The following is a 25,848-nucleotide window of genomic DNA, read 5'->3' on the forward strand; positions in this document are numbered from 1 at the left end:
CACGGCGACGGCGATAATTTTTATTTTTCACATGAACTGTTTTAGTAACGTAGATACTTGAATGTTTATTAGATCTGTAAATATGGCATATGTGGGGAAAATAAAAACAAACGAATTATTAATGTTACTGAAAATGTATGAATATCATAACATTGATACATAACCATCACGTACATAGTTTTAGCATGATTTGTTGCTTGGGATAACTATGATATATATTCAGATTCCTTTTAATCAAAACCTTTAGAATAAAGAATAAGATCATTTGACATTTTTTCACGAGTTACGAGGATGGTCTTTTAGTGTTTGAAATAATCATATATTCTGTGAATAATCCGTACTACAAAGAAAGTACTACTGGACAGATCCAATCAAAGAAAGTACTACTGGACAGATCCAATCAAAGAAAGTACTACTGGACGGATCCAATCAAAGAAAGTACTACTGGACGGATCCAATCAAAGAAAGTACTACTGGACGGATCCAATCAAAGAAAGTACTACTGGACGGATCCAATCAAAGAAAGTACTACTGGACGGATCCAATCAAAGAAAGTACTACTGGACAGATCCAATCAAAGAAAGTACTACTGGACAGATCCAATCAAAGAAAGTACTACTGGACGGATCCAATCAAAGAAAGTACTACTGGACAGATCCAATCAAAGAATCTTGGACGCATCAGATGTACTTCGGATCATATCGATATATGGAAAGTCGCGAGATAAGAGTAACAAGAAATATCTTTAAAAAAAGATAAACGGTATAGTTTTAATGCTGGTGGTTATAATGTAAAACTACTGGTGAAATACAGTAAATTAACGAACTATAGCGTTTTAGCACGAATAACAAAATCATATCGCTTAGATTGAATCATTTTTGGTAATAATAAGACTGCATTTGAATCAGGAAAAGATTTTATTAATGTTTCATTTAAAGAGAAAATCTTCTTATTCAGCATGCATTCAATCTTATCATTGTTTCGTTTTTAACTGCTTTTCTGCATTTCGCATTTACCGAAATTGTTCGAGATAAATTTTATTAACAAATTCTAACTAGTGTGAAGTCAAACATTTTTAAAATGTTGATATTTTGTTATCTCCCGAGAATGTGACTTTGAATACAGTCTTGCGCAACACTGGATCTTGTCGTGACTTCCTGTTTCCGGTTACTGAGAAAGTTTTTGAACTCTTAAGTATATTGGGGGGGGGGGGGGGGGGGGGGGGGTTCCGAGACATCTCTACCATTAAGTTCGCTACGCGAACGGGCTTCGCCCGTTCGAGCTGCGCTCTCTATAATACATGCTTACGTTTTCTGTATAAGAACATGGGTCATGTTTGAAATAAGCCCCATTTCATATAAATGGTTTGGAGTTGCTTTCAGAAATGGAACTATATGTGTAAGTTAAAATATTGATGAAAGGACACAACTTCATGTTGGGTCCAGTTCGCCGTTAATATCCATTGTTTTGTCAATAACAACATTAAAACCACTGTTCAATACTTATATTTACATTGTCTCACCATATTTTCGCCAAGTTTGAAAAAAACTCAGTTGTACGTCCTTACTATACCTGCCTGTTACTTTATGTACATGTACCTTGTGTATAAAACATTTATTTTGGCCATATACTGTCATTATAATATCACATTTCCGTCACCTTGAGTCTTTGTGACCTCGGTGTCAGAAAGCTATAGACTTGTATTATTTTATGTCGTTGTAAACGTGAAAGAGTCTTCGGGTTTAAATGAACAAATTGTATACAATGGAGCGGTATTATCTCTCGCCAAGGGCTCTTAAATCAGGGCTATACTTTACCTGTATATACGTACTGACCTGTAGTATATACCTACCTGTGCCCTATACGTCATTACGTACCTTGCTGGTCTAACGGACAGAATGGACGCTTCAAGAAAACGTAGGACCTCTCTAGCCATCCAGGTACGTCCTTTTCCTCTTTTATTCTTTCTATCATCATACTGTATTTGTTTTGTTCTATGTTCTTCCGTGTTATTGTAAAGGTCCGGGTTTTTTTTTTAGTTAAATGACTGCAATGTAAACATTATACAGAAATATGATTACATGAATGAGACTAAAATGCGTGCATCATTAATATAAATATTCCGACAAAAATGTGAATATGTCATAATTTCCAACACCATTGGGGGAGAGGATGTATTTCTCACGTGACACCGGGTATTCCATCAATAATCGTAAACGCTGGAACGTTCCGGCTCGTTGACGGGAAGGGTAGACAGTTCCACCGCTCGTTGCATGTTTGCAGATTCCGTGCCCACATCCTTTGATGAAGGATACCGGAATCAGCCGAGGTTAACCGAGTGAGAGTTCTTGTGTTCTGAGAGGACAGCAAGAGGTCGGACATTTAGTTACCCGCGGGGAAACGGGGGGTGGGGGGCATTTATTTACTCCCAGGGAAATGAGGGGGGGGGGGGGGGGGCATTTAGTTCCGAGAGCGAAACGAGAGGTCGGACATTTACTTCCCCCAGGGAAACGAGGTGGGGAGGAGGGGGGGGGGGGGGGTATTAAGTTCCGATCTCACACTGGAGTGAATTCATGTAGTTCCGTCTGGTAGTGAAATACGACGGACTTCAGTAGATTTAAAGCTATAGACTCAACAGAAATTACATGAATGATTTCTCTTACACATATATATATACATGTATATTCCCATACGGTAATAGGATTACGCTTGTTTTCATTTGCCAAAAAAGCGAAGCCTCAAGCAGACATCAATTAATACCGTGATTTAAAAGGTTTCAAATTCAGCCTACCCCTCCAGTGCACTAACGTAATAGGTGTATTCGCTCTCAAGGGTAAATGTTTATACAAATACCACTTTGTATCGAGTAACCGACTTTGTGTGAGGATTTAGCATTCCTCCTACACCATATACAGAATATCAATATAAATGTAGTATATATACTGGAGTGAATGGAAAGGGTCGACAGTGAGAGGGAGAGAAAATAGAAATAAATTAAGAGAAATAATAAAAGAGATGCTGGATTACTACAGCTATAATCACTTCCTTTATAATGTTAAAACTTAGAAACCGTTCCGTCTGTCTAGTCAAATTATAGCTCATGCTGGAGAAATCGTGCTGAAATAAAACAATAAATGGAACTGTTTCAAAGCTCTGCGGGAAATCAGATATGACAAATCTAGCGGAGGATATGCAGACAAAAAAATCCAGGGACATATTTGGCTTGTAAATCCATATATATACCATGTTTAACCACATGTAATCGCGAAACTCTTATGAAGAAGGGCAGCTTGATAAAACACAATGTGTATAAAGATTTAAGGGACATGTATTTTATACAGTATAACGTAAGAAACACAAGCGTGTTTTAATTGGCTAAAATACATTTGGTAAATGTCGGTTTAGTTTCAGAAAGAAGAAGCTTGTTGTCAGCCTAAGACCGTATATTTATAATATATTGTACTTTAGGCGTAAATGGATTAGCAGGTGGCGTCGACCGTGTGTAGGAATGAATGTAGCCGAGTGTGTCCGAATGACACCTGAGAGAAATAAAACGTAATTATGTTGTACCATCGATATCTTCAGTAATTACGTTTGATTTTAATTAGATTTTAAGTGAGAAAGTGAAGTGTGTATGAAAGGTTACTGTGCGTCGATGTGTCGTGTGTTATTCTGATAAATTTTAAAACTTAAGCAAATGAACAATCCTTATCCGAACTCTGCCGCCTTGCTACCCAGCTTCACATTGGTTTAATTTCTTTCTGACTGTTTGCCATGGACGATGGCTTAGTATCTTGGTATAACAGACTCGGTGTTTCATTTGTTTACATGGTACATATTAGTCATATGTATTTTATCTCATTTCAAACTCAATTTTCAATTTATTTCTCTCCAATAGATAGCAATTGTATGAAGTTGATAGCGTTAATCTGTAGCCCTCAGTCCGTCTTATCGTGTCCCGATGTTAGTTCTACTTCCGGTTAGGTTTTACTGTACACAGACCTATGTAGTCAGACCTCAGGCGAATGTCCTAACTGCATAAACAGTGAAAGAGGAAGGATAAACAAGAGGCCAATGACCTCGCAGGTCTATGTCTACTTGCTTTCTATAATTGGAGAAGACCCATCATATTTTTCATTTTGTTTTTAATGACAATATACAACTCAGAAATATTTGGTCAAATATCATACTGTATAGATGTTATATTTCGCGAGACTTTTATTTTCACTATATTCGCGTTTCCACAAAAATCAACAAATTCTGAATACCAGAGAAAAACTGAGGATAACAACGCTACATACGTTTAAATCACATCTTAATTAAATAGACCTGACCTGCTCAGAAATGTCCTGTTTGACTCTTGGCAATAGCCGACGTCCTATAGCCGTACGGAGCACCGAACCTGGTACACGAAGTCCGAGGGAGGTATAGCTATATACGGATCGGTAGTTATTTCTTTTTTCGTCAACGATATAGATATTTAGATGTAGGTTTATATATTTCTTTTTTCGTCAACGATATAGATATTTAGATGTAGGTTTATATATTTCTTTCCATGTGTAGCATTACAACATATATAAGAACAAACTAAACAAAAGGTCAAAGCAATGAAGTGTAACTTGACGGGATTTTTCGAACGATTTGGCTTTGATAAAAAAAAATTTGTTTAAGTAGATGTTGACGGACAGACGGTAAAATCATAATCACAAATGTTTTAAAATCGACTGTTTTTACCATTTCAGCTTGAAGAACAGGTACGGTGTTAAAATCTGATTTCTTGTTGATTTCTCTGCAGGACTGGTCTTTTTAACACAAATTTCTCATAATGAAAGTATGCTTTTGTTTTCTTTTTTTTCTCCAATTTTCATAATAATCATGAATAACCTATGACGGAGACTCGTTGAATGTTTAAAGTTCCTAAAATCAGGTAAAGTGTTTTATAAATCAGGTAAAGTGTTTTATAAATCAGATTAAGTGTTTTATGAATCAGGTTAATTGTTTTATGAATCTGGTTAAGTGTTTTATAAATTAGGTAAAGTGTTTTATAAATCAGAATAGGTGTTTTATAAATCAGATTAAGTGTTTTATGAATCAGGTTAATTGTTTTATAAATCAGGATAAGTGTTTTATAAATCTGGTAAAGTGTTTTATGAATTAGGTAAAGTGTTTTATAAATCAGGTAAAATGTTTTATAAATCATGTAAAGTGTTTTATAAATCAGGTAAAGTGTTTTATAAATCAGGTAAAGTGTTTTATGAAGTAGGTATAGTGTTTTATAAATCAGTTTCAGTTTTTTTATAAATCAGGCTAAGTGTTTTATCAATCAGGTAAAGTGTTTTATAAATCAGATTAAGTGTTTTATAAATATGGTAAAGTATTTTATAAATCAGGTAAAGTGTTTTATAAATCAGGAAAAGTGTTTTATAAATCAGATTAAGTGTTTTATAAATCAGGTTAATTGTTTTATAAATCTGGTTAAGTGTTTTATAAATCAGGTAAAGTGTTTTATAAATCAGGTTAAGTGTTTTATAAATCAGGTAAAGTGTTTTATAAATCAGGTAAAGTGTTTTATAAATCAGAGTAAGTGTTTTATAAATCAGGTTAATTGTTTTATAAACCAGGTAAAGTATTTTATAAATCAGGCTAAGTGTTTTATAAATCAGGCTAAGTGTTTTATAAATCAGTAAAAAGAAAATTCAAAAATCAGATTAATTGTTTAATAAATCAGGTAAAGTGTTTTATAAACCAGGAAAAGTGTTTTATAAACCAGGAAAAGTGTTTTATAAATCAGGCTAAGTGTTTTATAAATCAGTTTAAGTTTTTTATCAATCAGGTAAAGTGTTTTATAAATCAGGTAAAGTGTTTTATAAATCAGATTAAGTGTTTTATAAATCAGGTAAAGTGTTTTATAAACCAGGTTAAGTGTTTAATAAATCAGGTAAAGTGTTTTATAAAGTAGGTAAAGTGTTTTATAAATCAGTTGAAGTTTTTTTTTATAAATCAGGCTAAGTGTTTTATAAATCAGGTTAAGTGTTTTATAAATCAGGCTAAGTGTTTTATAAATCAGGTAAAGTGTTTTATAAATCAGGTAAAGTGTTTTATAAATCAGATTAAGTGTTTTATAAATCAGGTAAAGTGTTTTATAAACCAGGTTAAGTGTTTAATAAATCAGGTAAAGTGTTTTATAAAGTAGGTAAAGTGTTTTATAAATCAGTTGAAGTTTTTTTTTATAAATCAGGCTAAGTGTTTTATAAATCAGGCTAAGTGTTTTATAAATCAGGCTAAGTGTTTTATAAATCAGGCTAAGTGTTTTATAAATCAGGCTAAGTGTTTTATAAATCAGGTTAAGTGTTTTATAAATCAGGTAAAGTGTTTTATAAATCAGGTAAAGTGTTTTATAAATCAGGCTAAGTGTTTTATAAATCAGGTTAATTGTTTTATAAATCAGGCTAAGTGTTTTATAAATCAGGTTAATTGTTTTATAAATCAGGTTAATTGTTTTATAAATCAGGCTAAGTGTTTTATAAATCAGGTAAAGTGTTTTATAAATCAGGTTGATTGTTTTATAGACCAGGAAAAGTGTTTTAAAAATCAGGTTAATTGTTTTATAAATCAGGCTAAGTGTTTTATAAATCAGGTAAAGTGTTTTATAAATCAGGTTAATTGTTTTATAAATCAGGCTAAGTGTTTTATAAATCAGGTAAAGTGTTTTATAAATCAGGTAAAGTGTTTTATAAATCAGATTAAGTGTTTTATAAATCAGGTAAAGTGTTATATAAAGCAGGTAAAGTGTTTTATAAATCAGGTAAAGTGTTTTATAAACCAGGTTAAGTGTTTTATGAATCAAGTAAAGTGTTTTATAAAGTAGGTAAAGTGTTTTATAAATCAGTTTCAGTTTTTTTATAAATCAGGCTAAGTGTTTTATAAATCATTTAAAGTGTTTTATAAATCAGATTAAGTGTTTTATAAATCAGGTAAAGTGTTTTATAAATCTGGTTAAGTGTTTTATAAACCAGGTTAAATGTTTTATAAATCAGGTTAAGTGTTTTATAAATCAGGCTAAGTGTTTTATAAATCAGGTAAAATGTTTTATAAATCAGGTAAAGTGTTTTATAAATCTGGTTATGTGTTTTATAAATCAGGTAAAGTGTTTTATAAATCTGGTTAAGTGTTTTATAAACCAGGTAAAGTGTTTTATAAATCTGGTTAAGTGTTTTATGAACCAGGTTAAATGTTTTATAAATCAGATTAAGTGTTTTATAAATCAGGTAAAGTGTTTTTGTTAATTCATTACAAAACAGTTCTAATGTTGTTAATATTGTTTTGTCAAAAGACGTGATAATAACAACATATCGACAATATTTTCCTGACAATATTTACCCCTGATATGAAATCAATCCTCGAAGAGCGATTGCCGGTGTCCTAACATCGAGTTAATTCGTGATTTAAAGCTGATTTTTTATATGGGCTTATTTTGGAGACGGGCCTATGTTCAAGATGGTTTATGCTGAGTGTTACATTTTAATAATGTGTCTAATTTAATATTCTTATTTCTTTATTCCAGGTTTCTATGACATGTTTTTTTGTTCTCTCTATCTTTGCCATCGTCCTTACACTATAAGATGTGTCGTCTGATAATGAATATATTTCAGTGTTGTAATTCGTCCATCATCAGTGTCTGTTTTTGTTTAGTTATTTGTTTGTGTTTAACTGTTTGGCTGGAAGGGATACGCCATTTCACCGTAACCGTACCTCAAATTACTGTTGTTCATCAACTTCCGGTTAAATTCTCAGTTGATGTATCTGGCCATTTTCCCATATATATTCTGATTCTTTATTCCATACTGTTTTTAACAGTTTGTTTCAAGACTTTAATCAAACAACATTTTTTGTGTATACTCTTGTTTACAATCTATGTAACATCTTATCTATATTAACGATGGTGATGAAATGTCGTTTTGTTTTGTATACATTGTTTAGGATTAATAAATGGACAAAAAATATATCAATTCTGTGAATAACACTGCAACAACAAGTTAACTTCAATTTTGATGCAACTACAAATGTATGTTATGTGATTTTTTGTATCATAAAATGATCAAACACGTCGTTTGCTCTGATCTCTGAAGTAATATCATTTTCATGAAATATAACATGTTACTATTCATCTATTTATTCACAGAGGACTAGTCGATATCACCTCTAAATGATAAAGACATTTTAGGTTCTTAAGGTAATGTTTTACGACAGTGTCGGGTAGGTTTTAGTTCCAGTCCGTGTGTTCAAAGTGCAGAAATGTTAAACGGTTAATCTTCAGACAAACTGTGGGTACTTTAAGCCAGATTAAACACTTCAGTGACGACAAAGGGTTCTCCAAATATAATCTGTATTGATATTTGTCTTCCCAGACCAAAACACAAGAGAATGTTGTTTCTGTGTTGACAAATCAGTTCTTACATGTGGAGATATATGTAGATAGTTTGGTATTGTATGGAAGCTGATTTCTACAACGTGGCACTGTCGAATGGGAGCCACAGTGCGTCATGCGAAAAGTGACAGTACGCAAGGTGACAAAATGAACACGCCATGTGACAAAATTAACACGCCATGTGACAAAATTAACACGCTATGTAACAAAATGAACACGCTATGTGACAAAATGAACACGCAATGTGACACGCCATGTAACAAAATGAACACGCCATGTGACAAAATGAACACGCCATGTAACAAAATGAACACGCCATGTGACAAAATGAACACGCAATGTGACAAAATGAACACGCAAGGTGACAAAATGAACACGCCATGTAACAAAATGAACACGCCATGTGACAAAATGAACACGCCATGTGACAAAATGAACACGCCATGTAACAAAATGAACACGCCATGTAACAAAATGAACACGCAATGTGACAAAATTAACACGCAATGTGACAAAATTAACACGCCATGTAACAAAATGAACACGCCATGTGACAAAATGAACACGCCATGTAACAAAATGAACACGCCATGTGACAAAATGAACACGCCATGTGACAAAATGAACACGCCATGTAACAAAATGAACACGCCATGTGACAAAATGAACACGCCATGTGACAAAATGAACACGCCATGTAACAAAATGAACACGCCATGTGACAAAATGAACACGCCATGTAACAAAATGAACACGCAATGTGACAAAATTAACACGCAATGTGACAAAATTAACACGCCATGTAACAAAATGAACACGCCATGTGACAAAATGAACACGCCATGTAACAAAATGAACACGCCATGTGACAAAATGAACACGCCATGTGACAAAATGAACACGCCATGTAACAAAATGAACACGCAATGTGACAAAATGAACACGCAAGGTGACAAAATGAACACGCCATGTAACAAAATGAACACGCCATGTGACAAAATGAACACGCCATGTGACAAAATGAACACGCCATGTAACAAAATGAACACGCCATGTAACAAAATGAACACGCCATGTAACAAAATGAACACGCAATGTGACAAAATGATCACGCAATGTGACAAAATTAACACGCCATGGGAAAAAATTAACACGCCATGTAACAAAATGAACACGCAATGTGACAAAATTAACACGCCATGGGACAAAATTAACACGCCATGTAACATAATTAACACGCCATGTGACAAAATTAACACGCCATGTGACAAAATTAACACGCCATGTAACATAATTAACACGCCATGTGACAAAATTAACACGCCATGTGACAAAATTAACACGCCATGTAACAAAATGAACACGCCATGTAACAAAATGAACACGCAATGTGACAAAATGAACACGCAATGTGACAAAATTAACACGCCATGGGAAAAAATTAACACGCCATGTAACAAAATGAACACGCAATGTGACAAAATTAACACGCCATGGGACAAAATTAACACGCCATGTAACAAAATGAACAAGCAATGTGACAAAATGAACACGCAATGTGACAAAATTAACACGCCATGTAACAAAATGAACACGCCATGTGACAAAATTAACACGCCATGTGACAAAATTAACACGCCATGTAACAAAATGAACACGCCATGTGACAAAATGAACACGCCATGTAACAAAATGAACACGCAATGTGACAAAATTAACACGCAATGTGACAAAATTAACACGCCATGTAACAAAATGAACACGCCATGTGACAAAATGAACACGCCATGTAACAAAATGAACACGCCATGTGACAAAATGAACACGCCATGTGACAAAATGAACACGCCATGTAACAAAATGAACACGCAATGTGACAAAATGAACACGCAAGGTGACAAAATGAACACGCCATGTAACAAAATGAACACGCCATGTGACAAAATGAACACGCCATGTGACAAAATGAACACGCCATGTAACAAAATGAACACGCCATGTAACAAAATGAACACGCCATGTAACAAAATGAACACGCAATGTGACAAAATGAACACGCAATGTGACAAAATTAACACGCCATGGGAAAAAATTAACACGCCATGTAACAAAATGAACACGCAATGTGACAAAATTAACACGCCATGGGACAAAATTAACACGCCATGTAACATAATTAACACGCCATGTGACAAAATTAACACGCCATGTGACAAAATTAACACGCCATGTAACATAATTAACACGCCATGTGACAAAATTAACACGCCATGTGACAAAATTAACACGCCATGTAACAAAATTAACACGCCATGCCGAGATGTTACCGGAATGAAGCCTGGAAATATAAATAATCGTGATTGTGTGTCCTTGAGCGTTATTTTTGTGGATTTGATGATGGTTTCACACAAAAAAAGAGGTAAGAATATGACACCGTTTAATATACAAAGGTAATTGTTTTCTATAATTCATTTTTTATTTTGAAAACATGGTGTATAATACATGTACATGTATAATCACATACACATAACACAAAGATACAGTATTACATTAATGTTCATATTTTTACAATTGCATTCGCATTCACTCAGAGAACATATATATATGTTCCTACAACCACACGTATGTCCTCACATACAACATTTTAAAACTTATTCATTATATCAATTTTCATATTCATTTATTGTTTCATTTACACCCATACACCCATGCATACATACTAGTATATCCACTCTCACACTGAAACATAACATATTTAAGAGAAGGGAAGAAGGGGGGGGGGGGGGGGGGTGGAGAAGAGAGAGAAAGTAAAAAGTGATAGAAACAAGGAGAATAGTTGCGGTTAATTTGAATACATATCGTAAATTATTTATTTCTGTTGAGAGATAGAAATTAAAAAAGTTTCCTTTAGGTTAGAGATGTGGGGAGCAACAGTGATAATGGCATAGCTTTAGTTACAAAAAGAATATAATAGTGTTTGTAAACTGTCTGAAATTAATTTGGCTATCAAATATCAAGACGAATAAAGTTTTTCCATTTACACCAAGTATTCGTGAATTTTGCTCTGAAAAAAGCGTTTCGACCGTAGTAATCTTTTTTATGTTGTTTGCCAATGCGTTGACATTTAAGGATTTATTAAGACACCTCGTTCTGTAAATTTTGTTTGATAATAAGAATTACTACATGTACATTATCAACTGTTGCATTAATACTATTGGTTGTGAGTCCAAAAAGAAAAGACTGTTTATTTATTGAAAAAGGAATATGGAGTGCATCTACCAGTGATTCAAACTTTTGTAATAGATTTTGCATTTCCTGTCATTCCCACATCAAGTGAATTATTGTTTCTCTTTCAGAGTTACAGAAAGTGCACATAGGGCTATTTACTATACCATATTTAAACAAATTAGAATTGGTGGTAAGAACGTAATGAGATATACGATATTGAAGCCATTGAAGTTTAGTATTTTTGTTACTCTACCTAGAATATTGTATATTTTACTCCATTCTCCTTCATCAAATAAGAGCTGTTAATTCCATTTTGATTTGCCAGTAGCAACAGTGCCTGCGTTATTGAAAATATCATAAAATAGTTTTGAATCACTGATACTTGAGAGAAAACACTGTATATTAGGAGGTAGCAAAGGGTGAATAACTGTTGGATATTTTGGGGTAGAGGATCTGGCAGACTTATCCGAACTGCAGATATTAATCCTTGGACATGAAGAAAAATTTATGTAATTGATGTCTTTGTGAAAGTTCTTCAAATGAATAGAATGTAATGTCCTCTGAAATCTTTAGAAGTTCTGCTATTGTATGTATTCCTGATTTATACCATGATTTATAGAACACAGGTTTACCAGCAACAGTTATGTCCTTATTATGCTAAATGCACTTAGTCAAAAATGAATTTTGTTGGAGTTCTTTAATTTCCTTAGAGTTAATCAATTTATACCAGGCATGAAAAACGTCCTTCCAAAACTTATAAGTACATAATTTATTATAGTGAGATATATATTCCCCACCAATATTTAATAGAACATCCACATCAAAATTCTCTTTTAAGATATATTTCCATTTCCCTTCAGTGTTATACAGTCTTCTGACCCACCCCAATTTAAGAGAGTTTATAAATGCATATAAATTTATCATTTTCAAACCTCCTTTACAATGGTCTTGAACAACAATGCTTCTTTTAACTTTGTCAATTGTATTATCCCATAAAGATTCGAATAATAATGAATTTATTTCCTTTATCACCTTTTCACTTGGGTTAGGAAGAGATATAGATAAGTGGTTAAATTGGGATATCATTAATGACTTGATGATGTGAATCTTGCCAATAGGAGTTAGTTTTCTTTCTTTTTTCTTGTTTTGATTAAACTTTTTAATTTGACTATTTTTTTTATCAAAATTCAGTTCAGGGATGTTTTCTAGGTTCACATCGAATTCAATACCAAGCTTTGTAAATTTACTTTTCCCCCTTCTGGAGTCATGGTGTTATTACTATATTTCATACTTCCGATCCAAATTATTTCAGTTTTATCTACATTCATTTTTAAGCCAGAGATGTTCTTAAAAAATAATTCATTTAGAGTCTTGCGAACTTCTGAACCGTCTAATGAAAGAAATGTATCGTCAGCATACTGGGATGTAAGAATTTCAAAATTGTCTGTTTTAATTCCTTTTATATTACTATTTTCCTTAAACGAATTGCTAAGACTTCAGCTCATAGAATGAAGATATAGGGAGCTATGGTCACCTTGACGACAAGATCTTTTTATTTCAAAAAATGGAGAAAGATTCCCCCCTTGATTAATTGTTGATGTAACATTTTTTTGTAATGTATCAAACCATTTTAAAATGTCATTGCCAAAACCAAAAAATCTCAAAACTTTTCTGATATAATTCCAAGACACAGAGTCGAAAGCCTTTTCAAAATCTACCATCAAAATCATTCAAGGGATATAATTTTCTTCAGCGAACTTCATAATGTCGTATAGTAGACGTGTATTCTCCCCAATATACCTCCCCGATAAAAACCCTGTCTGATCATGACTTATAAGTTTATTTAATACACCTTTTATTCTGTATGAATAAATTCTGTTACTATAAAAGTAATTTAGCATTTTTTCTCTGTTTTTTTTTTTTTTTTTTTCCTTTTTTTCACTCAGAGCCAAGAGGTTATGACTATCAGCCAAACAAAACTAGGCAAAGTCTATAGTGGTCTCGACTCTTTACAATTCTCACAATTTATACAATACACAACATGTTTCATACTTCATTGCTTACTTTCATTACTAGATTTCTATTTCTTTTCGTACTCGCTTACATGCTCCTACCTTCAAACATTCATGCATACATACGTACATACAAACAATACAAACAAAAGTTATTTAGCTATTTAATATAATCAAAATCCTAACTTGGAATTTGGCAGTCTGTCTTTGGAAGTCAGAGGTTACATGGCGCCCGTCATAAGTTTCTCGCCGTGTGATCGTCTAACATTGTTGGAGCAGGCCGAGATCAGCCACTACAGAACAGTTTGACACTGTGGTGTGAGCAAAGTAATACATCGGCTATGAATGTTACCGACATGGATCCTAATGTATGTATATTAACATAGACACGTTTTGTGCTAACTTTAAACTTTAAATTCATTCTTTCCTGTGTGTTGTTTTAACACCGATGGGAATTGGACACTAAGGCGTTTGCAAAGTCTAAAAGAGTCTATATATCTATTTTTTCAATGTTTTCATTTTTCATTTCGTTTGATTTCATATCGTTTCGTTTCGTTTGATTTCGTTTCGTTTCGTTTCGTTTTGCTTTCGTTTCGCACTTTACAGGTACCCGAAATTATCATCCTTTTTCGGCCAGGTGATTGTTCCGTAGATCGTGAGTTTAAGGCCGGGCCATAATATGAGTCTTTCTTCTTCGCGTGTGTCCTCATCTTTTATATACATATCTAAGTTCAAAATATAAATAGATATAATGTACACGATACGATTGTGTATGTATTTTTCTAGAATTTTAAATCTGCTGTCGCCGGTCCAAACGATATACCGCTGACATATGAATACGGCGTCAAAGTTTGACAGCCCTTTTTTTGTTCTCTTTGCGTTTAAAAAAAATAATAAAAGATTTCTTAGTGAGAAATAGATGTTATATTAAACGGAAAACTATTAATATCTTCAATTTATACAATCACATTAGCATTTAAGTTTGTGACTTTACGTTTGACGTATTTCACAAACACCTTGTCCAGGAGAAGAAAAATGGCGCATCGAACCCGGAGACTCAGTCGAGTTCAAGGGAAGTTACAAGTAGTTACCATGGTTACAGAATTAGGATTTTTGTTTTAGTTTAACGTCCTATTAACAACCATTTAAGGACGTGCCAGGTTTTGGAGGTGGAGGAAAGCCGGAGTACCCGGAGAAAAACCTACAGTCAGTACCTTGCAACTGCCCCACGTAGGTTTCGAACTCGCAACCAAGAGGTGGAGGGCTAGTGGTTAAGTATCGGGACACCTTAACCACTCGGCCACCGCGGCCCCCAAGAATTAGGAATGCCATATCGAGAGTCGAATTCATTCATTACAAAGAGTACAGCAGACATGTTTGTTTACATATTCATTGGGCTGGTTAGGGGACATGACTAAAATCACAACTTTCTTTAAACACAGTCAGCGGTATTAAACGTGTGAACTATTTCGCGGGATGAGATATCCGTAGTTTAAGAGTCATTCTTATAACCACGAAAGTGGAGTCTGCAGAAATAATGACATAAAACGAGTCTGATAGAAACGCTTGTCATGACACACGTAACGTTTTAAGTACAAAATATTAATCCTCAGCTTAGCGAGATGATCTGTAAGACAGATTATGTCATACGTGGTACAGCATTGACGTCACGAAAACCCAATCCTGATCATTAGGTCAGAGTCTCTGTAGATTTAAGGAACACGACGCAAAGATTAAACTGAAAACGTCGGCCATTGTGTGTGTCCCAACTCTGGGGTATAGTTTAGGATCGCAATAAATGATGAATGATTTTGGGGAAATGGTTAACAGGACGAAAATTTCAATATGATGCATCATCTACCCAATGATGTAGAGACCTGGGCCCAGTTTTTCAAAAGATGTCCAGTTTAGTTCGCCTTCACTGGAAAATCGGTGTGAGTGAGTGCGTTCCTTATAACAGGCAAACAGGAGACTGCCAAGTGTTTTAGTTTCATAAAATTTTGTCAAGTTAGTTTTACCAGGAATTATTTTATCATGATTTTTAAATTGTTGTTAAACTGTGATTAGCCTAATCACTCTTTAAACAACTGGGCCCAGGGTCGCAATTTACATACCAAGGACGTGTATCATAATTAAGACTCCTTTTTGGTAAGGTCTATGTAGCAAGTGCAGAGAGGTCCGGGCGATTTGGTTTTGAGATCTGAGTTCCTTAAAACTAATGATGCATTAATGAAAGATGATCAGACAATTTTAGATATGATGTAACTTTTATCAGGTAATGTGGAACTTTATAATATACATGTGTTGTTGATATATACAGTTAAACCTGGATAAAGAGGCCACCCAAAGGGACCGACAGCAATTGACCGCTTAAGACAGGTGGTTGCTAAAACATGGTTCACCGGAAATCAATGACACATCAGAAATGTCAACACTAATATCCCGATCTCGCACGGCTATTACAAACCAACTAAATATTATGTACAAATGAATTATAAGCTACCAACGAAAATAACAGATCTGATTCGGTGTCTGTATAATGTAGCCTTTTGACATGGTGTGTGCTTCCTGTAGAAATAGTGGCCGGCAGACCTGAAAGTTCATACTTGTTTTGAAGGTCACAAGGTGATTTGTTTGTGAAACATTTCTGATGGGTCGGTAAGACCTGCCAATATTTCCAAGATCGATCGCGATGTACAACTTGTCAATCCAACGTGTCAAACCTTACCTGTAGGTTTCAATTGCAGACATAATGTCTCCCGTCACCATATGTGGTAGCTCGTCACGATGTTTCTCGTCACCACACGTGGTAACTCGTCATGCTATGTCTCCCGTCACCACATGTGGTAACTCGTCACGATATGTTTCCCGTCACCACATGTGGTAACTCGTCACGATGTCCCTGTCACCACACGTGGTAACTCGCCACGATATGTTTCCCGTCACCACATGTTGTTACTCGTCAAGATGTCCCCGTCACCACTCGTGGTAACTCGCCACGATATGTTTCCCGTCACCACACGTGGTAACTCGTCACGATGTCTCCCGTCACATGGGGTAACTTGTCACGATATCCCCGTCACCATACGTGGTTACTGGTCACGATGTATCCCGTCACCACACGTGGTTACTGGTCACGGTGACCCCGTCACCACATGTGGTAACTCGTCACGATTTCCCCGTTACCACACGTGGTAACTCGTCACGATATGTTTCCCGTCACCACATGTGGTAACTCGTCACGATGTCCCCCGTTACCACATGTGGTAACTCGTCACGATGTTTCCTGTCACCACATGTGGTAACTCGTCACGATGTCCCCCGTCACCACATGTATGAGTGGGACGACTGGTTCGCCCGTTGTCAGTATAATGTGACCGGGTGGGGTGTGCTGCTGGGTGTCTTCGGCAGTATGCTTCAGTGAGGTAGCACTATAAATCGGCAAAAGTTCCGGCCTATCACAAGGAGACTTAACACGAACATACCGCAGCCTCCCAAAACACACATACGCACTCACCACACGCATACATGTCGCACGCACGGGAGGCCGTCCTTAAATGACCTTAGCTGTTAATAGGACGTTAAACAAAATAAACCAAACCAAACCAAACCACATGTATAAAGAAATCTTTAGGAATTATGAGAAATGTTTTAACATAACTCATTTATACCATATATGGTAATGTGTAACAATGGACACGCGTCACTGATTTATCGGTCATTTAACTGGTCATTTGTACATTAACTTATATTGCTGTGGAAGTAAGAGATTAACCGGTGACGTCACGGGGTTATTAAACTAAGTAGATTGTGTACGAGGTTAGTGTGAGGGCGACTATATATAACTCAAAGTCTGGCAGGAAACAAAGTAAAAACTAATAAGTAGAGTCGGACTAATATTGAGGATACAAGGTACGGACGATGACTTCCATCTTTATGGTTGATTACTGTTGTTTTGATGAGGTATGAGTTTTCAAATTTCTTCTAAAGTTTCTTGTATTTTTGATATTGTTTTCGGTTGTATAATTATGTATATAATGACTAATTTGTATACCAAACGGGCTGATTTAACATACATTTTGCCTGAAGACAAATATAAAATGGAATGCACATTGTATTAAGATGTTATTAATATTTAAATGTTCTATAAATAACTTGCTTTATGAATCTTGGAAATAACATGCCAATAAAAAAACGAATACTTATAAGATTAAAATGTCTTTACCTATATTGAGATATTATAGTGAAAATAATTGTCCTTACATATGATTCGCTGCATATTATTGTAGGCGAGTATATTTCAACGCATCCCACCTCGCGGACATCACGGACAGTTTCTTTGACTTTTACATTTTTCGTCTAAAGGTTTTGATTCCAGTTATTTTACTCCTTGCTATAACATTGTTTATCCTATACACGTACATATGTAGGTGTGCTAAGTAAACCATTGTTGGCTTTAATGGTCTTTTCTGTCGAAAGAAACAAAAATATTTACAGGACAGGGTCTCGGCGATGCAGGTCGATGACAACTATGTTGTTGATGTTGTTGTTGTTGTTGTTGTTGTTGTTGTTGTTGTTGTTGTTGTTGCTGCTGCTGCTGTTGTTGTTGTTGTTGTTGTTGTTGTTGTTGTTGTTGTTGTTGTTATATCATGACGTCATTCGGAGATATAAAACCTTGTGTTATATCTGTGTTAATTCTGGTCAGTATAATGAGATGCTCCTTTTTGTCACATCTCCGGTTCTCTTTTCCAGAAAGTGATATTATCTGAATTGTTAACTTCAGTGTAGTTTAATTGCGAAACAAGTTATATCAACTTATCTTAATCTAATAATCACTTTTTGGGGGGGGGGGGGGGGGGGGGGGGGGGGCTGCATTTTGCAGGGGGGCCGCGGGGGGTGAGGAGTGGGGGGACTTTGGGGGGGGGAGGCTGGGTTTTTCTTTTTTTTTTTTTTGATTTTTTTTTTTTTTTTTTTGTTTTTTTTGGGGGTGGGGGGGTTTGGGGGGGTTTTTTTGGGGGGGGGGGGGCTGCATAGTGCGGGGGGTCCCATGTTTTAGAAAAATAAATCTACACAAACTGTAGAATATTGAGCGCAATACCAACTCTTTATATCTCACTTTACAACTCACTCCTCTTTGTTTGTGTTTCAGTCTGGAAACATAACGGATGAAATACGGAAAGGTAAGTTTACAATTAAATAATGTGAATATGTACAAAGGTAAATACAAAACTACCAGGATAGACTTAAGGTAGTGTGTCCCGCTCACCTCCCTTTGTACGCAGTACCAAATCCTTGGAAAATAAAACAAAATTATTTTAAGAGTGGTAAAGTCAAATTATCGGAAAACAAATTGGATTCTTAATGCTTTAAATGAGCATTCCTTCCTTCGTTAAGACATCAGAAACATGCACAATTTCTATTGATGAAATCTATATCCGAACGATGATTATATGGGTATCTGTGCCTACAGGTCATTAAAATAACGCCAAAATGTACAGAGAAAAGACGTATCGTATACAAATACCGTATGTCTTTGCGGTAATTAGTGATACTTCGGGTCGAGTTAGGAATTTTCAGGACTTAATTCTCGAAGGACTTTGGTTTATCTTGAGAGTAAAACTGCCTTATTAATGTAAAGATTATAACTTTTACTACTTGGAAAAATAAGTGTTTTTCAATAAGTTTAATTTTGACGATCTAAACTTTATTCAAACGAAGGAATGTCCCTTAATGGTATGAAAGAAAAATGTGTGTTGCAGATGTGTTTTGGTGATTGGATAATCTGCCTGATCTTATAAAGTAGAGAAGACATTGGAACGCCAAATCTGTCTGTTTCTGTACAATAACAATTACTGGGTGTACATGTGTTAATACCTTAGGTATTATAGACATTATATTCATATAGATATACAATATATATATAATGTATGTCGTTATAGAGATCAGGGAAACCTTCGAACTGTTCGATTCAGACCAAGATGGGAAACTGTCCACAGCCGAGATAGAAAATGTACTCGACAATCTTGGAATGTCGACCAACAAGGGTGTGATTGATGACGTCATAAAGAGGCTGGATGCCGATGGTAAAACTAATTTTATTGAGTGTCAAAAGTTCACCCAGCACTTGTCACAATCAGCAAACGTATAATGTCAGGAATTAACTTACCAGAATTAGAACATTATCTTATAACATTTACTAGCTTACAATGTACAAATTGCTTGAGTAAGTATTTTAAAAGTCATTGCTTACATGCCAGCTAGGCTGCACCAATATGTTTATGTATAAAGATGTCAATAAATGAGGAATTTGGCGTTTCAGAAAACGGAACGGTTGAGTATGATGAATTTGAGGCCTTCATCACTAACAGTGGTTTTTTGAAGTCTCTCCCAGACGAAACGGACCAAGACATGTTGGCAGCCTTCCAAGTTCTCGACGCTGATGGCGACGGCTATATTACCAAGGATGAGCTCACTGACTTCATGTCACGCTTCGGTGAGATCATGAAGGAATCGGTTGATATATTTTAATCAAAAAACATCATTTTGATTTAAACTATTAGTTATCTCCCTTGAACATATACAATTTGGGTTTGTTTTTCCGTCTCGTCGGTTTTTCTGGGTAGTTTCGGTGTCTGAAAATAGTATGCCTTATTTTGTTAATTATTGTCATACTAATATGGACATTTTGATGAAAGTAAAAGGCAGTACTTTGCATATATTTATGTTTTATGATACAATAACATGCCATCCATATTTTTTATTACGATTTTTAACGACATATCTGGTTGACTTTCAGGAGAAAAGAAAACGGAAGAGGAAATACAGGAAATAATCAAAGAGTCGGACACAAACAAAGATGGCCGGATTAGTTATTCTGGTACGTAAAGTCTCGACAGACACGTTACTGTTTTTCACTAGTTACAATGGTAATAATTGGGTCAAAAGGTCGAAGTTCAAGGTCATGTAACATTAAATAGAAAGTTGGTTTCGGGACAATAACTAAAGTTCGATTTAGCTCAAACCTCACACATTACTTCATTATAGAGACTGCTTGGGATTGTTTCGGGTCAAAGACCTAAGGTCAAGGTTACTGTAAAATAACAACTCAAGTCGGAGCTGATTTTATCGTGCATGAAAGCAACCGTTCATTGATGCGTTACTGTGAGTGTTTAGATACTGACGATTAACCATGAAATGGAACATGTCTGCGTATCTACTGATACATGACGTCATTTTACTATTTCAACTACACAGTTGCATTTTGATTTTATTTATTCATTCATTTATTTATTTTATCTATTTTTACTTTTTCAGAATTCATAAAGCATATGGCGCCGAACCTGTAATGGGCAGAGATCGCTGTTAAACTATTTACATATTCAATCAGTATATAATAACTGAGTGGTATTATGATGTATGACATTGGGCAGTATGTAAATTATATATTAGTAATGATTGTGTGTGAGACCCGGGTGATATAAGGTAAATATCAGTGCTTGTGACGTCATAGTTGTTCGGATTAATTTCATGACAAATTGCAACATGAATGTGTTCACCAATTTTAGTGTCCGTTATTCCATTTGCATGAACCATGATCATTACAGATCAACAAGCCATCACTTTGTCCTCAACAAATCACGTCAATACCTGTCACGTGACTATGGAAATCATTGGAACGTTTGTTTTTATGAGGTTTATATATAAGCTATAACTAGATCAGTTAGCACGATCATCGATGATCTAAGTATGTGTCGGGCGATGAAAGTCAAATTCAGAGTCGTAGATCAAGTGTGATTCGAGCTGTGTGGTTATTGTGTGTTATGGTCTGTTAGCGAGCGTAAGTTCAGAGTGAATTGGTGGCAGTGATGACTAAGTTTTGTTCAGAGTAAACAAGTTTAAGTCGGATCCAGGATGAATCGGTGAGTGTAATCAAGTTCTGCTCCGAGTCAGAGAGTGTCAGTCAAGTTCAAAGGGCGTCTATAATCGAGGTACTTAGAATAAATATTAATAATAAATATTATTTAAATACGCATTTTCTACGTTTAATAAAAAAAACTAATGAAAATAAATTAATATACATATCTGATTTGTTTTATTATTTTATGACATGGAACTAAATCACACGAAATCATGTACCATGTTTGTAAAGGATTTAAACTCTGGTATACAGATATGTTGGAGTTATCTCCCCTTGGAAGAGAATTTCTTTTTTTTTAAATTATTCGTGTCTGCTGACATGTATTTGCTGCATTTTGAGTCACACAAAAGTAATAATTGTTTTTGTTATCACAAAGTTTTATTTCAATTTTACCTTTCAATTTGTTTTCCTTTTATTAGAACAATCGTTTTAGCGAATCGTCATGATTATCATGCTTCACTTTATCATCCTTAGATTTCCCGGGCTACCATCTCGTGTCCCGCTTTCTTTATCAACCAAAAATCGTCTGTATTTTTGCTTTGTGTATTATATAACACATCCATGTGGCTATTATGCCGGCAAACGACCTAGCGACAAGTCAGAATCGTCCCAGAATATCTGTAGTCTATTAGACAAGATCGTGTCCGACAACATACACCGTCTCAGAAAGAGGAATGATAAAAGAAACAAAAAACAAAAATCAAAAAAACTATCATCGCCAAGGTGCTAGGTTCAGTTTAAGTGTAAAACCTAATTGGAAATAATGATATGTATAATTATTCATATGGCTATGACGTCCTTCAATTAGAAGTCCCATTAACAAGATCTAGTCAAGACTAAACGCATTTGGTATAATACTATTTTAATTTTGTAAAAATCATAATAATAATAATGTATACATAACTAACGGCAAGGTCGGTCATGGCAAATCCTTTGGATAAAATACATGGAAAAATTAAGTGTTTAATGCATTTTCTATGTCGAAATTTTAGACCTTGGTCCGCTTATCTCAGATGTTCACTTTATTAGTATTTTATATAGATTTATATATTTATTAAAGGATTAGTATACTCGAAGATAGATATTGGAAATCCGAGAAAACTTGGAAGTCGCTTAAAGAATGACAGGCGGATTTTGTGTATAATTTGGAGGTAGAAAACGGCGGTAAACTGCGGGATATAAACGACGAGATAAAGAGAATGCATGAGTCCCCCACACTAATATCACTATATATGTTGTGAATAGAGTATTCCTAACATGTTTAAAACAACGGCAAAAATTGTTTTCGGTACAAAACAGAGATTGTGTAAAACATAGTTCAATAAGGAGAAACAACCTCACTTTACATGATAATGTGCTGTGAAAGAAAGGAATTCCGTTAAGCTAAGAAACTGACAAAACCTTTAAAAGTGATGCGAATAGTAAAGCATTAATGAACAAATTCAAATGTGCAAAAAATTAATCAACGCAAATTATAGAAAGTTCCAAGAAAAAAATGAGAACGATATGAGGAAAACTTCCATGTATGGACCGGAAGCATTCTAGGACAGTTTAAATATAATTGATAAACAACATAATGTGCCAAAAGTTTACTTGCAAGTTGATGAGCTCCACAACTAATCTAAAATCTGGATCCTGATGATAGTGAAGAAGAAGAATTTGAAATTGTGGTCGTCACTGATAGTATACTGAACGGTAGAATTACCCGGGAGAAAAGTAGACGCAGTTAAAATATGGATAATAATAAAACATGTGAAACTAATGATTTACATAATTGATACATTAAGAGTACGATTAATGAAATAGTACCCATTTACTTCAAACTTCGGCATAGTACCATAATCTGCCATTATTTTTTTTTTTTTTTTTAAGAACATAAGTTTTGATAATTCTAGGGCAAGAACGCTCGTCTTATACTGGTTTACAAACTATGAGAGATGTTCAAAGACTATGGAGACTTGGATAAGCATTAAGACAAACAGAAAACCCAGAGATAGAGTGAAATCATTTATCATTTTCATTACATTCAAGATTCAAATAAAAAAACAAAAAAAAACAAAAAAAAAAAACAAAAAACAAAAAACAAAACAAAAAACAAAACAAAAAAACCACTTTCGCTTTGCATCGTAAGATCAGATTTGTGAATTCCTCTGTTTAGTTATAATTGAAAATATTAGAATCACTAGTTGACCCTATTTTATTATACTCGTGTAAAATATGAGAATACGATGATACAAGGAAATAGGAAAAAGTACATCTACAATATTCTGTTAAGATATTGGTTTACAAAGAAGAGAAAAAAAACCACCACAAATATTATGATTTAAGGAAAAAACTGACAGAAATCCTATTACTGTTGATAACAAACTAAGAATGACAAAGTTCTGGTATACTGTTATCTAATTTCTAGTTCTATGTACAAATTGATGTATGCTCTTTATGTAACTGGACCAACTGAGTTTTATTGGACGTTAAAGCTACCCTAGACAGCGTTGGATGAACCTTTAGAGAAATTGTTTACCTGATATCAAATGTTTGGAATCAATTATTATTCAAAAAGTACATGATCAATGTATACAGACACGGTTCAACCAATTAAAAACTCGTCGAGGACATACTCTATATTTAAAGATCATTCTGGTTTCAAAGATTACCCTATTAGCTCAATAGAAAAGAGAGAGAAAAAAAATGATATGAAAAATATAGAACTTCAAATATCGACTTCCGGTTGAAACCTGAACATGGGCATGTCCACTCTGTGGTGCGTTTCATTTTTTATTTGTATGTAAAAGGCATCTCATCAAACCGAACCGGGAAAAGGGGGGGGGGGGGGGGGTCAAAAGTAAAATATATCTCATAAAACCGATCAGGGGCATCATCAAACCGATCAGGGGCATCATCAAACCGATCAGGGGCATCATCAAACCGAACAGGGGCATCATCAAACCGATCAGGGGCATCATCAAACCGAACAGGGGCATCATCAAACCGATCAGGGGCATCATCAAACCGATCAGAGGCATCATCAAACCGAACAGGGGCATCATCAAACCGAACAGGGGCATCATCAAACCGAACAGGGGCATCATCAAACCGAACAGGGGCATCATCAAACCGATCAGGGGCATCATCAAACCGAACAGGGGCATCATCAAACCGAACAGGGGCATCATCAAACCGATCAGGGGCATCATCAAACCGAACAGGGGCATCATCAAACCGAACAGGGGCATCATCAAACCGAAACGGGTGTTCTGTGCAAGTTACTCTATATTTTTTTAATCTTTAAATATTATTGAATCTCAAAAAAATACTAATGTATAACATTGCTTCCAACATACATACACATGAAGTATTTGTATTGATTTATCATTCAGTCTTTGTTGAATAAAACAAAGAGCTATGTTACGTAATTTGAATGTCACTAGGGTTATATCTTAGAAGTAACCTCTAATCTGTAAACTGAAAACTTATCAAGATTTTCAAGACTCTTTATTGATACACTCAGACACATGAATATGTGTTACATGAGGACATTTGTGACAAACAATAGAAATAAGCATGACAAGATGGATACATACAGTGTATAATACAAGTAACTACATATGTATATATAGATATACATTCTGCTTTAAATACATGTAGCATATTCAAATCAAAAGCATCACCTCTCTTAGAAACAGTGCTAGATTGGTCATGATTTGGATATTGCAATTTTTCAGCAGACGTTCTAATTTCAGCATAGTTAGATTTTTGAGAAGGTAGTGAGCTACATGTTTTTTCTAATACAAATGATTTCTTCATTTTGACATTTAAACAGATAGTGAAATTCGTCCCCGATACTACTAACACATAAATAACACATCCTATTTCCCCTTGGAATACCATGCAATCGTCCAGTTTCTATGGGGAATTTGATATTTGAAGTACGCAATTTTGTGATAGTGATTCTATTCTGATCTGACAACTTTGTAAAATAACTTTCAAATGCATTTTTTTTTTTTTTAGTTGTGAATAAAACTGACCTTTTGAGTAAGTTTCTAGACCTGAAAACCATTTTTTGTATAATTGTGTCACGTAAACGTTGTTTGACTTCATACTTATAACAACTTGCATTCATGTGTAGTTCAATGTCAAATATATATGTATATCCAGTATCATTAAAAATCTGTTTCACACTATCTAACCACTTGAATCTCATTTTACCGTAGCGATTCAAACTCGACATTAGCCTATATAATATATTGCTTAATTTATTTTCA

General features: G+C 34.7%; 1 protein-coding gene across 1 annotated transcript; it reads left to right on the forward strand.

Annotated features, from left to right (window-relative positions):
* Positions 1–1,851: 1,851 nt before the first annotated feature.
* Positions 1,852–21,163, forward strand: LOC117316730 (neo-calmodulin-like). Its single transcript, XM_033871485.1, has 7 exons — positions 1,852–1,940; positions 4,743–4,754; positions 18,818–18,848; positions 19,608–19,751; positions 19,988–20,161; positions 20,465–20,545; positions 20,983–21,163. Exons 1-7 carry the CDS (start codon positions 1,899–1,901, stop codon positions 21,012–21,014), a joined length of 516 nt encoding a protein of 171 aa, XP_033727376.1. The 5' UTR covers positions 1,852–1,898; the 3' UTR covers positions 21,015–21,163.
* Positions 21,164–25,848: the final 4,685 nt, after the last annotated feature.

The sequence above is a fragment of the Pecten maximus genome, chromosome 18 (genome assembly GCF_902652985.1).
Source record: "Pecten maximus chromosome 18, xPecMax1.1, whole genome shotgun sequence".
NCBI lineage: Eukaryota > Metazoa > Mollusca > Bivalvia > Pectinida > Pectinidae > Pecten > Pecten maximus.